Source organism: Salvia splendens, chromosome 5, assembly GCF_004379255.2.
Source record: "Salvia splendens isolate huo1 chromosome 5, SspV2, whole genome shotgun sequence".
Lineage (NCBI taxonomy): Eukaryota > Viridiplantae > Streptophyta > Magnoliopsida > Lamiales > Lamiaceae > Salvia > Salvia splendens.
Window position 1 is genome coordinate 14,430,134 of NC_056036.1, and position 19,515 is coordinate 14,449,648.

General features: G+C 36.4%; 3 protein-coding genes across 3 annotated transcripts; all 3 read right to left on the reverse strand.

Moving 5' to 3' along the window:
- Positions 1-1,260: 1,260 nt before the first annotated feature.
- Positions 1,261-8,908, reverse strand: LOC121805054 (WD-40 repeat-containing protein MSI4-like). The gene is made up of 15 exons (XM_042204802.1): positions 8,581-8,908; positions 8,163-8,226; positions 7,288-7,374; positions 7,127-7,189; positions 6,401-6,466; positions 6,245-6,319; positions 5,877-5,952; positions 5,622-5,808; positions 5,280-5,361; positions 3,554-3,627; positions 3,336-3,447; positions 3,172-3,246; positions 2,912-2,988; positions 2,443-2,542; positions 1,261-1,587 (listed from the first exon to the last, which is right to left on the reverse strand). The coding sequence occupies exons 1-15, from the start codon at positions 8,826-8,828 to the stop codon at positions 1,486-1,488; spliced, it is 1,488 nt and encodes a 495-aa protein (XP_042060736.1). The 5' UTR covers positions 8,829-8,908; the 3' UTR covers positions 1,261-1,485.
- Positions 8,909-10,702: 1,794 nt separating this feature from the next.
- Positions 10,703-13,008, reverse strand: LOC121804762 (transmembrane protein 258-like). Its single transcript, XM_042204413.1, has 4 exons — positions 12,853-13,008; positions 12,619-12,725; positions 11,082-11,160; positions 10,703-10,996 (listed from the first exon to the last, which is right to left on the reverse strand). The coding sequence occupies exons 1-4, from the start codon at positions 12,853-12,855 to the stop codon at positions 10,949-10,951; spliced, it is 237 nt and encodes a 78-aa protein (XP_042060347.1). The 5' UTR covers positions 12,856-13,008; the 3' UTR covers positions 10,703-10,948.
- A 331-nt stretch (positions 13,009-13,339) lies between these two features.
- Positions 13,340-16,397, reverse strand: LOC121804761 (F-box/kelch-repeat protein At5g15710-like). The gene is made up of 2 exons (XM_042204412.1): positions 16,281-16,397; positions 13,340-15,826 (listed from the first exon to the last, which is right to left on the reverse strand). Exon 2 carries the CDS (start codon positions 15,733-15,735, stop codon positions 14,422-14,424), a length of 1,314 nt encoding a protein of 437 aa, XP_042060346.1. The 5' UTR covers positions 15,736-15,826; positions 16,281-16,397; the 3' UTR covers positions 13,340-14,421.
- Positions 16,398-19,515: the final 3,118 nt, after the last annotated feature.

A 19,515-nucleotide genomic window follows, 5' to 3' on the forward strand; every position in this document is an offset into this window, starting at 1 on the left:
GATCTATGGTTTTCACTTCAAGGGATTTAAGCTTCATTAGCTAATGGATGGTTTTCACTTCAAGGGATTTAAGCTTCATTAGCTAATGGGTAATGACAACTCATGTATTTGTTTTGTTTTGTTTTTTGGTAAAAGGAAAAAATGTTCAAACCATCAAAGAAGGCAAGCCGTGGGACACAATCCTCTACCACAAGAACAAGTTTAATCTAATAAGCTAACAACAAGAAAAAAGTATGACCATAAATAGGGACGCTAGGGCTCTAAGTAACAAAAACAAACATCAACCCAGAGCTAAGATCTACCTGCCACTGCAATCATACATACATACCTTATCGCGTGTTCCATGCACCCTCCAGGTCCTAATATCTTCCAAGTTATCCATCAAGAGACATGCTGCGTAAGGGAATTTTGGGTGCCATCCTTTAAACTGTATTCTCATTCTCCATAAGAGAGTCGTCTCTTCTTGAACTCTCAGTTGGGTTTGAAGTTTTGAAAAACCATTTAAATTCTAATATGCCAAATCAACCGTGCAGTGACATGAAACATAGATATCCACATATGCTTGAACATAGCACCGAACCATGACAGCAAGCATGCCTTTGATTCTTTAGGTAGGCATAGGGAAATACTTCAAAACATTAAATTTCAAGTACTTACCTTTTTTGTTTCAACTTTCAAGCACCTATGCTTGATGCCCGAGTGGGATATGTTATGTTACAGTAAATTATTTAGTTGTGTTAATAAGTTGACACCAATCAGTATTTGGTATTCTATATGTCTCATAATATTAGGCACACTTGAAAAATGGCACGAAATTTTAGAAGTTATTATTTTGTATGCTAAGTGGAAAAAGAAAATAATATATTTATATTAATGTAAAGGAGTGTTTTTTTCATAAAAAGAAATATGATATCTTTTGTAGGACAACCTAAAAAGGAAAGTATAACATCTATTATAAGACAGAACAGAGGAAGTACTATTCACATAAATAAAATAGGCATTTCACGTCCATATTCAATATGTTAGATTATATTCAAATTACAAAAATCCTCTAGTAATCTTAAACAAAATGGAGGGATGAAAAGTTTAAGGGCATAAAGGGCATTTAAGTTAGTTGTTTTGATTGGATTTGAAATATAAATTAATTAATCCATCTAGATAATATAACTTGCATACCAGTAGCAAAGTAGAGCTTGCCACAAAATCAAATGAACAAATGGCCATAGAAATATTTTACCCACATAAGGCCAGAATCCCAGATAATAACACAAATCCACTAATCCACTTCACTTATAAATATTCAACAGAATGATGTCTCAAAAGTAGATTAATTCAATTAAACCCTACTTAACATCCACAGTAGCACCTAAACCAACCAACATTTAGGGTGAGATTTGTTCCTACGCCCATCCAATCAAGTTCTGCAAAATACAACACAACATTCATGAAAAAAACTACATCATCATAACCTGAACCACGACTACATCAAGAAGTCTTGGAGCACTCTATCACATGGTCTTTGAATTTCTGAAGCTCGGTCAGAACTTCATCTTTGGGACGGTACAGAAGATCAGTCATACGCCACATCTGTAAAACGTTATATAATGCAGGACAGGTCAGATCATAAGCCTAGTGATAGCATGTACTTGTTGCAATTTTTTAAAAGAATTTTGAGCTTAAAATTTAAAGAATTTTGGAGTAATCTAGATGCAATCTACACTATCAGTGTTTTGGTGTAGGAATTTGGAAGAAGTGGAACCTCAAGGCATGGAACCATGAGGTTGCAAATCTCGAGGAATTGAGCTGAATTGACTAAGCGATGACAAACTGCCCTGTGAGAACGTCTAGCCATGTTCGTAACCGACTGTGATCAGCCAAGGGGTAAAATGGCCATTCTGCAGAAATTATCTTGCTCGCTAATCTGCTGACAGCCTCCACATTTAAGGAAGGGGTGATGGGAGAGGCCTAGAACTAATTTCCAACTCTATAAAAGGAAAAAAAAAACATCATTCACAACTCTAACACTATCACCTCATGTCATTCAATCTCTGCACTCTCCGTTCTCATTCCACCTTAAAGAAACAAAGAAGTCATGTTTCACAACAAGGAAGCTCCACAAGTGTAACGGGAATTCACTCCTGCATTTTTCTCTTCTGTTTCTTCCTAACAATCCTAATTAGAATTTAGCTTAATTGATTTATATTTCAGTTGATACTATTCGAAGAGAAACACTTGTGATTTTCGCCCCAAGCTCGCCAGTGAATATGGCTATCCCCAGCCATCTCAAGGCGATTCAGCTGGCACCCCGCGACTCAGGCGCTTTTTAGCAACACTGGTGGGAAAGCAATATTTCTTTGGTAGTTGAGATTTATTAACAACAAATTTTAACTACCGCCTAGCAAGACAGTTAGAAGATATGGTAACTGTGAAACAGTATGATACCTGCAGAGTACCACCCCCACCGGAGAATTCCCCATCATCAGATACGCTAACAATCGTCCATGGATCATGAGCATTCCAGTGGAAGTCAACAACCTTATCCCTGTATGCCAACAACAATTCATTTTTTCTTTCATATAAGATTTTATCCATCAAACACAGTTGATGTTTCTAGTGGTCAATTACTAGTCATATTTAAGTTATTGAGGGGAAACTTCATTAACATTGAGAAACTAATTTTAAGACTAATACATGATTATTTTCCTATCCTGCATAGAATAGCCACCAAATAGGAGAAAACAGATACTTGTCTAGAGTTAGGAAGAGGATTAACAAAAGTGCACGCATGCGAATGTGTTGATAATCGTGCTCACAATATATCAATCATATATAAGAGACAGTATCACAAAAGAAATAGAAATGCATACTAGGTTTGGGTATCAATTCATTATCATAACATAAGGGCATTTACCTGTGCCCAGCATGTTGGAAAAACAACCCTGCTGGAGTACCAGGGGTTTTCGACCCTGTGTCCTTCTTCTGACCAACCTGCACAATAGTGTATAGCATATTAATAACCAAAGAGCAAAGTAAAAACAACAAGCATTCTTATGATTTGAAATAAGAATAAAGTTATCTCCATGTTTTTACTTCAATGAAACAGTCCACATGTTATAGCATTATATTTTTATAATTATTATTTATATTGAAAATATCACCTAAAAAACCTACCTTCTCATAGTCCCAGATATTTAGCAAGCCATCTTCTGCCGAGCTCCCAAATACAGAGCATTTGTCAGGTGACCACTGGGATTTGCAAATATTTAGTTATATTAGGAGATGGAAGCATACCAAGATTCATCATCATATGGTACAATTATACAAAAATTTATTACCTGGACACAAAGAACAGCTGCTTTGTGACCTGCAAATTTATGAACAGGAGATCCTATTCCATTGGCTGTTATATTACGGCGGTCAAACATGCAAACTGTATTATCAGCAGACCTGAAATACATAGTGGAACCAGTAGAATCATGATGAGTTCAGTTAGCAGAAGAATGAAGCATAGAACTCAGCAACCAACATAAGCTTATTCAAAATGCTTACATACCCAGTTAGAATATAATTCTCATCGTGAGAGTTCCAATCTACGCAATGAAGATCAGCATTGTGTGCCTTCTCGACCTATAATTTGAGCAACATCTCAGGGTACAGAAGAAGACAATGAACTAATAGAATTATCTTTACTTGGAGACAACTACCAAAGAAAAGAAAACTTCAATAGAAACACAAAAGTCTAATCTCCGGATTCTTTCACCACTTATCTTCTAGAACTCATAAGTGATAAGTTTAACTGGGTTTTACTTAATAATAATCCAACTCAAACTATTTCTTCCTGAGTTCCACCAAAAGCATGATCACCCACCCTTAAATTTCACCATGACACAACCTGACCCAATTTTAAGTTCATAGACTTTGGAAGGTTGGGGGGCAGTCATGATTGTGCTAGAGTTTCAGCATCTCTGGTCAATATTATGGTTAGGTGCAGCATTGGGAGATTGCATGAGCCAAAAGTTCCAAATGTAAATGGTTATTCATGTGAGAATAATGTTGTAGAGACTATACAGTGTAGAAGCAGCGGACCATATTATTAAATAGGAAAGAGAATTGAAAGGATAAATTTTTGTAAAGTATGGGTTTCTGAGAAGCATATATGTGATTGAAATGTATGGAACATCAATTTTCTACAAGCATTTCAAAGTACGTTTAATGTTCATTGATCGCACAATTTATCGCATTTCTAACAAGTCCTTTCAAATCCCACCGAGAAAAGTAAACAGACATAAAAGTTCACACAGTAAAATTAGACTTGTGTGGCATATGACCCAAATAAAGTCACCATTCTGTTATAAGTTATTGAAAGAAGACATATATCAAGGTCCAGCTTGATAGCTATTTCAAGATTATACTAGTAGCACCAGCAATGCGCAATGCTGCTTGGATTAGAGGAACTAGGTGTGGTATAAAACTCACACAACAAACATAAAATGAAGGAAATGTTAACAGAACACTGCATAAACAAGCAACTCAAATGAACATCCAATCTAAAATAGGGAAACAAGTAAGTGGATTGCATTCAATGGTTCAATCTTTTCTTTTTTTATTTTTTGGAGGTATTGCGTTCTGTCAGAAGGAAATGTTAGCAGAACACTGCATAAACAAGCAATTCAAATGAACATCCAATCTAAAATAGGGAAACAAGCAAGTGGATTGCATTCAATGGTTCAATCTTTTCTTTTTTTTTTATTTTTTGGAGGTATTGCGTTCTTTCAGAAGGAAATGTTAGCAGAACACTGCATAAACAAGCAATTCAAATGAACATCCAATCTAAAATAGGGAAACAAGCAAGTGGATTGCATTCAATGGTTCACTCTTTTCTTTTCTTTTTCTTTTTTGGAAGATTGCGTTCTTTCGGAATACACAGCATATGCTGAAAAACTGCAAAAAGTCAAAAGAAAATGACAAATGCTGAAAGTTCATGAAATATCCACTCAGATCATCCTAATTAAAAATGTTTACAAATCATCTAGAGTCTAGAAAACTGGTTTTGATGGAAAGCAGGTCTAACCAGTTACACTCAAGACAATCTACACCACTTAAATTTGATCTACTTCAGATCAATCAAATCTCTTTATGGGTTATGTGTTGAAAGACTAATTATGCAATCAAGACACTGACTCGCGAGATCTAACTAAATGCTGCCCAAAAAATATTACTTATGCAAAAGAAAACACAAGTACGCAGATAAAAGGAAATTGAGAAAATGACCACCCAACCTTAACGACCGGATCGCTTCCAATCCTTGCGTCCCAAAGTATCAAACAAGAATCATCTCCAACACTACAAAATTGCTGAGAGCTACAAAATGCAATATGAATATACCACATCAGCAATGAGAAATCAGATAAAATTACTGTTGTTGTACAATATGGAGAAGCAGTAACACAATTGGAACATATGCAATTGAGGGAAAGGAATCTCAAATTAATTATTAAAACATATGCACAAAATAGAAAGATGAGATATAATTATATGAATAAATTTGTTAAGGAAAGAGAAACATAAATACTTGTATACATACAATATCCATCATATCCTTCAAGATCAAGAAGTATTACCTTGATGGACAAAACTGGACATCCTCAACTGTATCAGTGTGTCCTTGGAAGATTCCACGTGGGCCAACTGTAGAATTATCAGCAGCCTTTACAATTGAACTAGCAGATTCAGCAGACTGAGTTCCATCGCTGGCAAGTGTCGAAACATGATCCTGGATACTCCACAGCACAACAGATTTATCCTTCCCTGTAAGAGAACTCATAATTATAGTCTCTACAAAGAAGATCCCAGGAAATATGTGAAACACTTTGTACCTCCAGAGAGCACAAAGGGTTCGGCTGGGCACATTGCAAGAGCAAATTCTGCATTGTCTTGGTGTCCAGATAAGACCTGATAATAAAGTTAAATTTTCAATGACCTCAAAATCATGAAATGTAGAGAATATAAAAAGATACTCGTAAAGAGATAATAGTTTCCCATAGTAATTAAAACAAAATATATAGAAATTCTCTGTTCTAGCATGGAAAAGCAACATGGTTCCAATTATTAACAGAGAATCTAGCATCACATTACAAAACCAAGAGTAACTATTTCACCGGGAAACATCATAAAGCACAAGTTAATCAAGAAAGAAATGATGACAGTAAATTAAGAGAAAACTAGTAAAAGAATTATTAAGCACCAGATCTGGACGAGAATCTGCAGCCCCAAGAACAGCATGCCGATTAGGTTGCGCCTCAACATCCCAAATGAGAACCTAATAAAAAAAATTCAAGTGGTAAATAAATTTCTATGTAATATGCATCCAAAGAGAGGCTAAACCTTAAATGACACTTACTTCAGGACAATCAGTGTGTGTAGCTATTATATTTTTGTTCTGGGGCAGCTCCCTGATTCTGTTCACCTACAAAATTTGCAACAAAATGAGTACAAGTGCTATAGCAAGCAGCAAAGCAATGAATGAAGCCAACAAAAATACGAGCATTAACAACAATGTTGTATGCAAATAACTAAAGCAATGAAAATAGATGAGGATAATCACAATTAACAAAAGACGGTGATGAAATTTATTCTAAAAGACATACTGTACCAAAATACTGAAGTTGCAGCTAAGAAAAAAATTGGAATAAAACGCATATACTAACTCTAGTGACCAGTATATATAATTGAAAAAACACCAAATACAGTCTGCAATTCTTTGTATGCATCTTTTATCAAGTTCCTTTGAGAATAAGAAAATTTCTTATAGCTATATGAAATCAAATACCCTCTATGTCCAAAATTAATCAATGTGTATTCATTTTTTTGGTCGTCCCAAGTTAAAAGAGTCATTTCATTTTTTTAGCAAAAATCAACTCTTTTAATCCCTCTCTCCCTCTATTTTGTCTACTAAAAAAATTATTCTCTTGTTACTTATCCACTTTCTGAAAACATGCGCCAAAAAGAAAAAGGGAAACTTTTAATGTTCACATATTAATTGTAAGAAAAAGTTAGCTTTAGCGACAAAGGGGAATGGAAAAGTAAAAATGAGCAAGTATGTCAGTATTTTGAGCTTAAGTCATACCTCTCCTGGATGTAATATAGTTTTGTACTTCTTTACATATGGCGAGCGTGCATCTTCATTGAACTAGTAACCAGAGAATACAAGAAACAAGATCAATAGAAAAAGTTAAGTGCAATCCATAATTATTTGAGATTCAGAAAGTGTGTGGAGCATATATATACATTGGCTATATGACTTTCTGCAGCAACACGTGGCCTGACAACCTCACAATTTGCTATGATCAAGGTGTTCGGCTGTGTATGGTCGGTCTGTTTAACAACATGAAGGACATGCATTAGATCCAGTACACTGAATATGATAGAAACTACTATTGAGGAAAAACATTGAAGGGTTATTGCAGTTATATTAAACAACAGAGGACACAAAAAATATTTCAAGAAGGTAATACCAAACCCCCAAACACACTGAAACAATATGCTAAGGGTTGGGGCAGAGGCCTAGATACAAATACAGAGAGCAACAGAAGAAAGTTCAATACTAAAGATTCAGAAGCATGAAATACAGATATAAAAATATGATATAGACATAATGTTAAACCAAGTTTTTAAAAATCACAAGTGACGCACAAGATGCAAGAGGTCTCATATTCCGGAGGCACAAGGCACAAAGAAATGAGTGCTTGAGTGACACTAAGCATGAAATTTTATAAAAACATTACTTGTAAATTTGTTGTTGTAGTTTTACAATAAAAAAACAGGATAATGCAATAATATATTTAAAGCGTTATAACGTCTATATTCACTGATTTTCCATTTCATTGCAATTGCGTCAAACTTAAAAGAGAAACATTTGATAAGAAACTACTGGAGAAAAAAAGCAAGCAATAACCACCAGGAAGAAAGATATACTGAAAGAATAATCTGTAACATGGAGAAGACAATAAAGGGTGAGGGAGAGAAAAAACATAGGCTCAGCTCAAGCAACACACTTAGGTCTTCCTGTGCTGCCTGTACACTTTTGACCTCATTAATAGAATTGACTACAGCTGAATATATCCAGTAAGTAATAGCAAAAATGTGTAATATAGAAAGTTCACCTGTTCAGACAGGTAAAGGCGTTGTTTGGTCTTGTAAGTTCCTCGCTCAAGAACAGGACCCCAGCTGCAAACATGAAAGTTCATATTTTTATGATAATAATAAAGAAAAAAGAGTAAATGCTTTAATCAGAGATCGACCATGATTACATAAAACTCCTTTGGAAAACTGTAAGCATTAACACTAGAACATAAAATAAAAGGGATTTGAAGTAAGACTGACAGAACCCAGAAACATGAGAAAGGAAATAAAAACAAGCTCACCAAAAATCTTTAACCATTGTTTGACATATCCACTCAGAGAAAACACAAGCCACCAAAAGTTGAATTATTTAAGCGTCAGCTCCAGTAAAACCAAAAGTCTCGGAACAAAACCCTAAAGACAAAAAAGGGGGAGAAAATGGGAATGTTTGAGGCGTACCGGCAGGAGAGAGAGGGCCAGACAAGATTGTGAGAGGCGAGCCAGTCATAAAGCACGGGGACGAGCTGCTTCCAGTGGGCGTAACCCTCGTCAACGGCGGTGTTCCTCTTGTCACCGGCAGAGCCTCTCATTCGAGAGGGAGTAGTGCCGGCGGAGGCGGTGTCTTTGTCCTTCTCGGCCTTGGCCTTGGTGGATCCCTTCGGCCTGCCGCGCTTCCTGGGCTCGGTGGGAGGCGGAGTGCTTTCCATTTTTAGTTCTGAGCTTTGTGTGTGTTTGGTGTTTGGGTTTCCCCCCTTATTTGATTTTTGGAGTTGGTCACCGCTATTTAAAGCATCTTCTTCAATGCCCAATCCCACTACTTTGTTTTTACCGTTGCCGAGCTCGGGCTCTCGTATCCTTAATAATTTATCATCATTTAATCCAGCATGCTACTAAAAATGATAAAAGTGATTATAATAAATTTCTAAGAAATAGGTTAAAATGAAAAGATACGACAAATTTTTAGGAATGGGAGGACTAAATTACTTAATCAACATTGCTTATTTTCTTTTTTCGTAGATATTTAAATAGGAGTATCTCAATTTAACTCGCATGAGAATAAGCTAAAAATAAGAATTTTATGAAAAGATGCGTGTTTGAACATACCCTTGAAATCATTGGGTCCACATGATTCACTGTTCATGGTATATGTCTTCTCGTTCACTTTGCGCTTAGAGCATCAGCAGTGGCGCGGAATTCCCAAAAACACCTTCTGTCACGTCATACGGACTTCCCACTGCACAGTGGCGGACATCTCGAAAGACTTCCCACAATTAAAAAAACCACAAATTCACAAATTAAACAATTTCCAAAATTAAACAATTTACGGAATTAAAATTTCGACACAAATAGGAAAAAATAATTCATTAAATAAAAAAAAAGTACATTTCACCAAATTTAAAAAAAAACATCTCAATAATTAAAAACTATATCAACGACGACCCATCCGCTGCCATATATATAGAAATTTAAAAAAAAATAATGCAATAAACGGGAATTCCGCTCGGACGTCCGTGGGAGTCAACACAATGGCGGCCGTCCGCACGCCCGTCGCGACGGAATTCCGCTTGACGTCGCGGAACTGCGGTGTCCTCGGCGGAATTCCGTATCCGTGCATACGGACGTCCGCCGCGAAATTCCGGCACACCGGTCGAAATTTCGCTGGGACGGGCGCTATTGCTGATGCTCTTAGCTCTCTTCTGTCTAATCGGACGACTCCACACAAACATTCACTCGCATATGTTACTTTAGTTGTCAACTCAGTCACACTTGTTGCGGCGATTTTTTAAAATTTGATTTGATTAAAAAAAATTCTTGAAAGTTCAGCCATACAAAAATAAATCAAAGTCGAGCATAAAAGCTTAAACAAAATCAAATGTTCATGATAAATAACCAAAGTAAAGTTTATAGACTGAAAAACGTTGAAGTTCGGATTATATCCAAAATAAATCAAGTAAGAAGCTACAAACTTACAAATCTTAAGAGTTTAGGTTATAAACTATAACTATCCCTTTACGCATGAGTTCAGATCAAATGTGATTACAAAGCTCACAATCCATGTTCTTAACATTAACTTATAAAGTTGTTTAATGAAATAGATGACTAAAAGATAGGGATTAAATACATTATGATGCTAGTTAGGTTGATATTCTTGGAGACCCTAGGAAAGATTTCTGAATGAGAGAATGTTCAAGCAACAAAGAAGGTGAGGCATGATCCACATGAATTTTACATGTTTCTAAGATTTAGACTTGGCATGATTTGATTGTTATTGCTTGATTTTAGATTATCATAATCTATATTCCTATAAATTGGTTTTTTGACCATTAGGTCGAGTTTGTATAGAAAAATGGATTTAAAATAGGTCAAGAGTGCAAGGTGCAAAAGTTGGAGCTGGAGCGGCAGGCATGGCAACCCAACTGGGTTGCACACAGAAAATGTTTCTTCAATTATCAAAAGTGGCCTATGATTACAGGTTATTCCACATAAGCGGTGCGACTAACAAGTTATAAGAAAAAGTGGTGGTTTCATATCCCAATTAATTTGGTATTTTGAGGGGGAATGAAAGTTAATCCCTTAAAAATATGAAACTCATTGTGTGATTCCTCATCAAAAAAGAGAATTCATGTTTCAAGAACACACAACACTTCAACGCATGACTGTGAACCAAATGATCTACGTTTTAATACCATCTGAATTGAGTACCATAAATGATAAACGATCGCTAGACATCAAAACTTGAAGCCAAGCTCAGCTTAGGTTCATAATGTCAGAAAATGTCATAAGCATGTGAAACCTCATGCATTGTCCTAATTTTTATGTTGAAGACTCAAACATAGACACCAGAAGAGAGCAGCAAGAACAGAGATCCAAAACCCTGAAAAATTACACAGAAGTGTTACCAACACCAATCACAGAGATTAAGTAAAAGCAAAATCTTTACAAAAATTATGTTAACATACCAGGAAAACTGATGCAAACACACCAGTAGTCAATTCCTTTGCAAGATTGCGATTTTTCCTAGAGGAAGTAGCTTCATAACTGCAAGATAAAAGGAACAAATAAGTACCATATGCTGCTCAGAAATGAAAGGGCACCAAGAAATGGTTTTGGGTGGTTTTTTGTTGTTAAGATTTAATGAAGAGGAAACAATTTACAGTAACAAGTAAAAGATAGAAATCTTTTAGTGCAGCACCACTAAGCCTGGTCAAAATGCAGATTGTAATCACACACTGTCTCATTTGTCATCAAAACTACTCCTATGAAGTTATACTTTGTGATATCATTTCAATTTGGCTGAACATTTCCTGAGCTTTAGTATCCATCCCCCCATGCAACATGAAACCATTTCACCAAAATAAGAAGATGAAGTCAAACAACTGGACACTTGCAAATGACCGAAGCATCAGAAGGAAGCATTTGAATGGCACCATGCTTGGAAAATTAGTTATGGACGCAATTCCACATGGTAGAAATTGAAATACCAATTTTCTTCATCCGCACACAAAATATTGCTAAATCAGAGGAAAGGCTGGGAATGAAAACAAACTGCGTTGGGGGATGGAAGTTAATACTTGCCAAATGTCAGTCACAATTTAAGGAAGAACAACAAAATGGGAGTTTCAAGAAAGCACATCTTCAAAATTCTATTATTGCAGGAAGTTCTCCTTATTCTCTTTATAGTACCTATATTTTGTGGTTTTTAATTATACTCTTTCTATAGGTGCTAAATTATTGAAGAAACATTAAACCACCGACACATAAGGCTCATGAAGCTGGATAATCTGGAAAATGATTGTGTATATCACCACGCAGAAAGAAGGCTTTTTTTCAAAGCCATTGCAAATTCAATGCACTCTTACTGTCTTACATACTCGATGCTTCTCAGGGTAAATGAGTGATATCAAAACAATAGATCTCAACTTTATTGCGTTCATTTGCTGTAATGCTAATGCTTACTCAACCTTTTTGCAATCGAAGCTAAGTACAATGATGCACAAAAAAATACAAGTGTCCAGAGAATAGGGGACACTATATACTGTCAAACCCATTCAATGTGATAAAACTGGAGACAGAGGCAACATAACACATACCTAAACAGTTTACTAGTTATAAAATATTTAGCTGATTAAACAGGACCAAAATTCACTAATGAGCGACGAAGCAATCATCAAAGTACAATTTTGAATGAAAAATAAACACACACACCATAAACCTCTGATCCAGAACCTTACACCATTGAAATTCTCTCACGAACACATTACTAGATTTAGCATTTCAAAAATTCAGAAAAAATTCTCAAATATCCAAAGGTACAGGACACAAATACTTCGCATTTCAGCAAGATCGAGCTCGTATCAAATAAGTCAGGTGAGGAAAACCAATCTCGAAAAAAGATGGTAAAATTAGCACATACAAAAAATTCGGAACCAATTCCGATGATAGCGGTTATAAATGATCAAATATAAACCCCCAAAAAATCTTGAAATCAGTTCTTACATGAAGAAAAAGGCGGTGATGGCAAGGCCGAAGGCGAGCAGAATTACGGCGAGAGTGGGGTACCACGCATCTGGAACTGGGCTTGAGATCGGTTTCCCTGACGGCGCCTTATAAACAAATTGAAATGAATAAATTAATTGAGCGAAAAGGCGATCCCAGAACAATTAGATCTCGATACGATCAGAAAAAAAAGGAAAAAAGGATAACGTCAGGAGGAATGTGATTTGTCGATACCATTTTCTTGAGTAAGTCGGAATTTGGAGAGCAGATCTTCAGCTTCTTCTGCTTGCTCTAGGTTTACTGAGTATAGAGGACGACCTTTTGATCGTTTTGAAACGAAGAAACGTTCTACACCCAACTAACGTTTTCTCGGTAACGATAATTCTAAAATGATCTCTATTCATTTTAATTACATGCACATTTTTTTCTTACCTAATGATATTTAAAACTAAAACTATTTACAAATGGCATTTATAGTCTACTATTCAGTGATTCAAAAATAATCATTTTGTTAACACAATAGATTATTGATGCATCTTAATAAAAAATAGGCCAAATTATTGGAAAAATCACAAAGTTATGGTCAAATTCAGGTCAATTTGGCAAGTTTCAGAAATAACCCATTATATCAATGTCTTGTTGTATGAAGCAATGCAATTTTATCACCGGACAATCTGTCACAAACTATTTGTGAACTGTGTAGATTTATCACAACACCAAAAAAAGGAAACCAAAGCAGTATATAGACAAGAAGACAGTTCCACAACTATAAAAATGGCTCATTGCATAGATATTAGTGCTGATAAATCGGTCGGTTCGGTTAGAACCGAACCGAAAACTCGGTTAACCGAGCCCAAACCTAACCGAAATTGAAGCACCGGAACCGAAACCGAATTGGCCTCGGTTCGGTTCGGTTCCTAACCGAATAGGGTCGGTTCGGTTCCGGTTAACCAATCGGAACCGAATTAAAAAAAATTTATGTGGTTGACAAGTATTGATCCTTGGATGTTGCACACGAAGATTTCCCATCTTGGCCACCACTTGGTTCTTAGCTGCGCGAGGAGCTGATGAAGACGATGATGGTACTGGAGGGATTGAACTGACGGAGCTGATGGTGGAGGCATGGAAGTGGCTGATGGGGTTTCCTTTTTAAACTTGATAACCTTATCCTTGATGGAGCTCATCTCGAGGCAATGCAACATTAGTAGACTTTTGGTAGAAGATGAAGCAATAATTCGATCAGCAAGCGACTTCAATCATGTCTTCAGCTTCGTTGGAATAATTCTCAACAAAATCGACTAGAAAATAAACTGTTTCCCGAAGAGGTTGAAAGTGGTAGTTGTCGAAACAATTGGAAATGAGAGGATGAGAATGGATCTGTTCCATAGTATTCAGCAACGACACGAGAACCGATATCGGTTAACCGATCGGTTCTCGGTTAGAACCGAGAACCGATCAACACATGCAGAACCGAGAACCGAAATAACCGAAAACCGAATTGGGCGGTTCTCGGTTAACCGAGAACCGAGAATATCGGTTCGGTCATCGGTTAACCGACTAACCGATGACCGAATTATCAGCCCTAATAGATATACAACAAAGATATGGGATGAGTAGTTTACAATATGTTAACTTGACTTGATCTGTGTGCAAGGGAGCTACTCAACCTAAAACTGGTTCCTTGAAGAACATGATCGACGGCCGGTTTCAGCAATCATGAACATGTCAGAATTGATGAGAGTAAGTCTTTTTTGGTCATGGGATGCAGATCAAAAGGGGATGTATAGAATGTGGATCTGCTCATCAGTGAATCGTTGAATCAAATCTGGGCTCGTAGAAGCAGACCTGGCTGTTGAAGGATTGAAGATCACATCCAGCAATCCAAGACCACACCTTCTTATCCACGTCGTATAGAAGACCTTTCCCTTGGTTCCACGATGTAAAGCATATCAAGTTATCCTGTCCGAAGCATTCAAATCTCTCCGCTGAGAGTCTCAAAAGAGCCCGAAAGAACCTTGGCGGCATCCTACTGACCTCAACCCATACAAATTTTGTATGATCGAGCTCCCAAATCCTCATACTCTGTAGAGTACTGTACAACCCGATTCTTCCAACTAGAAACAGGCGTTTCTGAGTCCCAGCCACCAAATATCCATCCAACAAAGACCGGGGAAACTTTGCAGGTATGTGCTCCCAGTGCCCCGTATCAAGCCTGTACATCATTAGACCGAGTGGTGAAAGAGTCTCCAGATACAACCTTGAGTCGCAGAAAGCCATCTTCGAGGAGCATAGGTTTACAGCAGGCATGGTTTGGTGAAGCGACCATTTGTCTACCTTTGAGTCGTATACTTCAGTGGGCAATGACTTGTCCCCATAAATATCACTAGTGGCTATGACTTTAAACAATCGATTCTTCCTATCAACAACCATAATTAACTGTCTCTGCTGATTATAATGTAAACCTGGCAAAGTCCTCCAAGTTTGAGTTAATGGATTGCAAACTAACGTCTTGAAAGTCGTACCATCCAATCCCGAGAAACACACCAAACCCCCAGAAGAACCAACCAACCAGAACGCCCATGGTGGTAGAAAATTAAATGGAATCCTGAACCACTGCTTCAACGGCAAGCTAAACACGGAGCACTGAGGAGTCTGTGGATTCCTCCAATAAGTCAGAAGGCAAGGCCCGTGAGATGGCACCTGTGAGTGAAACATCAGAAAGCTATTATCCTGCAAAATCGAGTTCCATCTTTTGCAAACAGAACGGAGCCTAAATATCATAAAGGGCGGAATTCTAGCCAAAATCTCATTCAACAAATCCTCTGGCAGCATAGCCCATATGTTATCCTCCATGTGAACATCTGGCTGAGCAGATTTACAAAACGTTGTCACAGTTTCTTCATCCAAACCCCGGGGTTTCGTCTTAACGACTTTCTGCCTAGAAGGGCTTGTATTCCTTGACCCCAATCGGCCAAGAGGACTAGTATTCCTAGCTCCAGTTGCCCCGTAGCTAACCTGCCGAAGAAAGCGCTCATCCTCACCAAACGAACCACTTCTCACCAATCTGCAAGTCAACATTCTGGACCCGGGTTCAGATGCCTCCCCCAATTCAATCATTGCATAAACATTCAAACATTACTCCTCCAACTGAACCCAACGCCCAAAATCTTGTTCCAAGAGCTTGGAACCCTAACTAGCTCCCATTCAGCTGAGATAATTAAACATTACCAAGTTATTCAAACATGAAAAAACCCAAGAATTTCATAATAATCACAATGACCTCTCAACAAACATATCCAATAACCGGTATCAAACAAAAAGGCAATCAGCATAGAAAGCTAAAGTTGCTGAAGAAGTAGGCAATCCGATGAATATGCCCCATTAACCTAACGATGTGAAAATCCCTAACACAAATTGGGATATGCGGAGAATATAAACAGCCCAAGTAATCAAAGGTAATGCTTAATCAATCAATCAGATCCAAGCCCAAGTCGTTGAAGTGGAAAATCAAATCAGCTGAGCAGAATGACTGAATCTTCTAAAGCGAAATGGAAAATGAAATCAGTTTAGCAGGTGGATTGAATTTCGACGCAATCCGAACCGAGAAACCCTTCCTAGAAACTAGAAATGGAAATGCCAATGCGTCGAGGATGAAGAATTACCTGTTGCGGTAGTTGAAAACTCTGATTCCGACAGAAGGTTAGCAGATTTCTTCCCAAATTGTAAAATTCGAAATTTCCCATTAGTATTATTTTATAAACAAGTCCCACCGCTTTCTGTCTGACTTGTCTCTTGTTTTAATGCACAAAACTTGGTTTTTAAATTTTCAGGAAAATATCTTGAATAAAAAAATTGTTTATCCCTCCTAATGTTTAATTATCTATAATTAAATTAAATTCGATAATCTTGCTTAACAAACACAATATAAAACCAATACTCAAACAATTTTATTTTTATTTTTTCTTTGTTGTTTAATCTTACTAAAAGAACCATTATAGACTTACGCTAGCTTTATAATCAATTTTTTATTATATCTAAATGGTGTAAGCAATATATGAAAATTACAATATTTTATATTCGTAGCTAATAATAAGAAGAAAAATACGCGCACTTCAAATAAGCTACACTCAATTACAAAGTATATAAGATTTGGTATATGATTTTAAGAAAAAAAAGAAGAATGAATTCGATTATGATTAATACAATATCATAATCTACAAAATAAATTTAAATGATTTAGCATATGATTTGAAGAAAAAAAAGGAAGAATTCGATTATGATTAATATAATACTCTCAGGATTGGTAGTATGTGTGTTGATATAAAAATTCAGATATTTTTTGAATACATTAATTGGACTAAAAAGAGTCCACCTACCAAATAAAATTTTCTCGTCGAATATTCTCTGACAATCGATCGGTGCATTTCCATGAGTTGATCGGTAAATTTAGGAAGATATGGATAAATAAAAATAAATAGTCATGGATTTTACATAGGCTAAGGGGGCGTTCGGTTTGGAAGATTGTATCTGGAATTAAATTTATAGTGTGTTTGATTCACGAGATTCAACCTCATAACTCAATCATATATGCATAATCATAGGATAATTGGTCATAACTAACCACTTATGACTAAAATAATCTAACGACTCAATCCTAGATTGTATCTCGATATTATTTTATCTTAAAAATCGAACACTTGTAAAGTAACGCACACATTGAATTGTGGCCTAAATAGGCTCAACTAGTAAACGTGATGCGACCAACTATTGATCAGGTACATATTTTTATTAATTATTTTGATAGAAGTAACTCAACATGAATAAAAAGTGTTTTTTTTTTAATTCTGGTGATAAAAAAAATGCCTCAATCTCAAACGTTAGGTACTCGATGGTCGAAGGTCTATTTATTTGATTAGATCTAACCAGTCGCATATTAAATATTTAATAAATATATGTTGTCATAGATTTATTTATAAACAGCGGGCCAATCAGATAAAAAAATAATTTATTTTTAATTCAAAAACAAAAATACATCACATTATTTAATTTTCTTTATTTACGACTTCTCTTACACCACTAGACAAAATCTCATCCCCAAAAAAATGTCTCGCTCGTGATGGAGTATAACGATTATCTACATTTTGGGATGTAAAAGTTTTGGTTCTTCCCTCTAGAATTTTATTTTCCAACATTTCCTTCAATTTAATTCTTATATAATCGGCAACTTTATACTCTCTCCGTCTCTGAAAGTTTGTCACACTTTTTTCCTGTACTAGTTTTGTAAAAATAATAATCTCTTCATCCGTCATTAGGAGTCTCATTTCTTGGCGACACGGGTTTTAAGAAATGTTAATATCACTTGTATATATTAGTTTTAAATGAAATGTAAGTGGAATGAGTTAGTGGAAGATGAGACCCTATTACCATTTATAGTAAAAGTGAACCAGGACTCCTATTCGCGGACAGACTAAAATGAAAAAACAGGACTCCTATTTACGGACGGAGGGAGTAATAAATAGTTAGAGTGGAAAGAGCGTAAAACAAGAAAGAGAATAATTTAGTTAAGACTTTTCACAACATTATTCTCTCTTATTTTACCCCTCCATTTTAACTATTTATTATTATTTTTATAAAACAAGTGCAGAAAAGAAGTGCGACAAACTTTGAGGGACAGAGGTAGTAATATAATAATCCCTCCGTTCCAAGGAAAATGACCCCTGGGATTTTATGTAATTTTATTTTATATGTTAAGTGGAGAGAGTAGAGGAAGAGAGAGAGAATAAAATAGAGATAAAAAGTGTTTTCAATTTTAGTAATGAGTCATATTGGTTAGGAGTCTTGGGACAAACTAAAAAATAAAGGGGGTAATTTTCAATGGGCGGATGGAGTATTTGCTGAATATTTGTTGTCTCTTTAACTTGGTATTAGGAGTTAGGACCTAACATAGATAAAAAAAATTCTAGGGCGAAAATTGTCGAGGGGATGGTTTTGTTAAATGGTATAGACAACATATTTAGAGAAGAAAGCAATGGGAGAAGATTATTGTATTTTGATTGAATGATGAAATGGTACTCAACACCCATATATTTATAGGGATGTTGGTGACTTTTGAGATCCTACAATAAATATATATTCATGGAACTACACTACTATTGGAACAATGCATGCACATCTTCAATGCTTCTTGGAACTCTATTCTTCTTTAATGCTTATTGATACTTCCCCTTTTCTCAACACTCCCCCTCAAATTGAGTGGTGGGATCTCCAAAACTCAATTTGGAAAGCACATCTTCAAAGCTCCTTGAGTTGACTGCTTTAGTTAGGATGTCGGCAAGTTGATCCTCAGAGCGAACAAAAGGGAGTTCGACAATCCCATTCTCAATGTTTTCTTTGATGAAGTGTCTGTCAACCTCCACATGCTTCGTTCGATCATGTTGTACTGGATTTTGTGAGATGCTTATAGCGGCTTTGTTATCACAATACAACTGGCACTTGCTTGGAGGGAGATTAATCTCTTTCATCAATCTCCTTAACCATAAAATCTCGGTCAACCCACTTTTAATCCCACGAAATTCTGCTTCGGCACTCGAAAGAGCCACCACCTTCTGCTTCTTACTTCTCCATGTTACCAAATTACCTCCAACAAAGGTAAAGTAGCCTGCTGTAGACTTCCTATCGTTTGGGTTCCCTGCCCAGTCAGCATCTGTATAACCATGAATCTCAAGATGCCCATTTTTAGCGAACAACACTCCATGCCCTGGAGTTCCCTTCAAATACCGACAAATCCTAAGTGCTGCCTCCATGTGATCTGTCTGCGGCTTATGCATGAACTGACTTACGACCCCAACTGCATAGGCAATATCTGGCCTAGTGTGCGAGAGATATATGAGTTTTTCG

Bases quoted from the DNA above. Each gene is read 5' to 3' on its own strand.
- LOC121805054 (XM_042204802.1), bottom strand. From the start codon at position 8,828: ATGGAAAGCACTCCGCCTCCCACCGAGCCCAGGAAGCGCGGCAGGCCG. The intron at 7,190-7,287 runs GTATATATATGC...TCTGGTTACTAG, and splicing joins CAGAAAGTCATATAGCCAAT to TTCAATGAAGATGCACGCTC. The intron at 3,247-3,335 runs GTAATAAATTTT...TGCAAATCCCAG, and splicing joins CAGCTGTTCTTTGTGTCCAG to TGGTCACCTGACAAATGCTC.
- LOC121804762 (XM_042204413.1), bottom strand. The intron at 11,161-12,618 runs GTAAGAACTGAT...TTTATCTTGCAG, and splicing joins ATCACCGCCTTTTTCTTCAT to TTATGAAGCTACTTCCTCTA. The intron at 10,997-11,081 runs GTATGTTAACAT...GTAATTTTTCAG, and splicing joins TGTTTGCATCAGTTTTCCTG to GGTTTTGGATCTCTGTTCTT.
- LOC121804761 (XM_042204412.1), bottom strand. From the start codon at position 15,735: ATGATTGAATTGGGGGAGGCATCTGAACCCGGGTCCAGAATGTTGACT.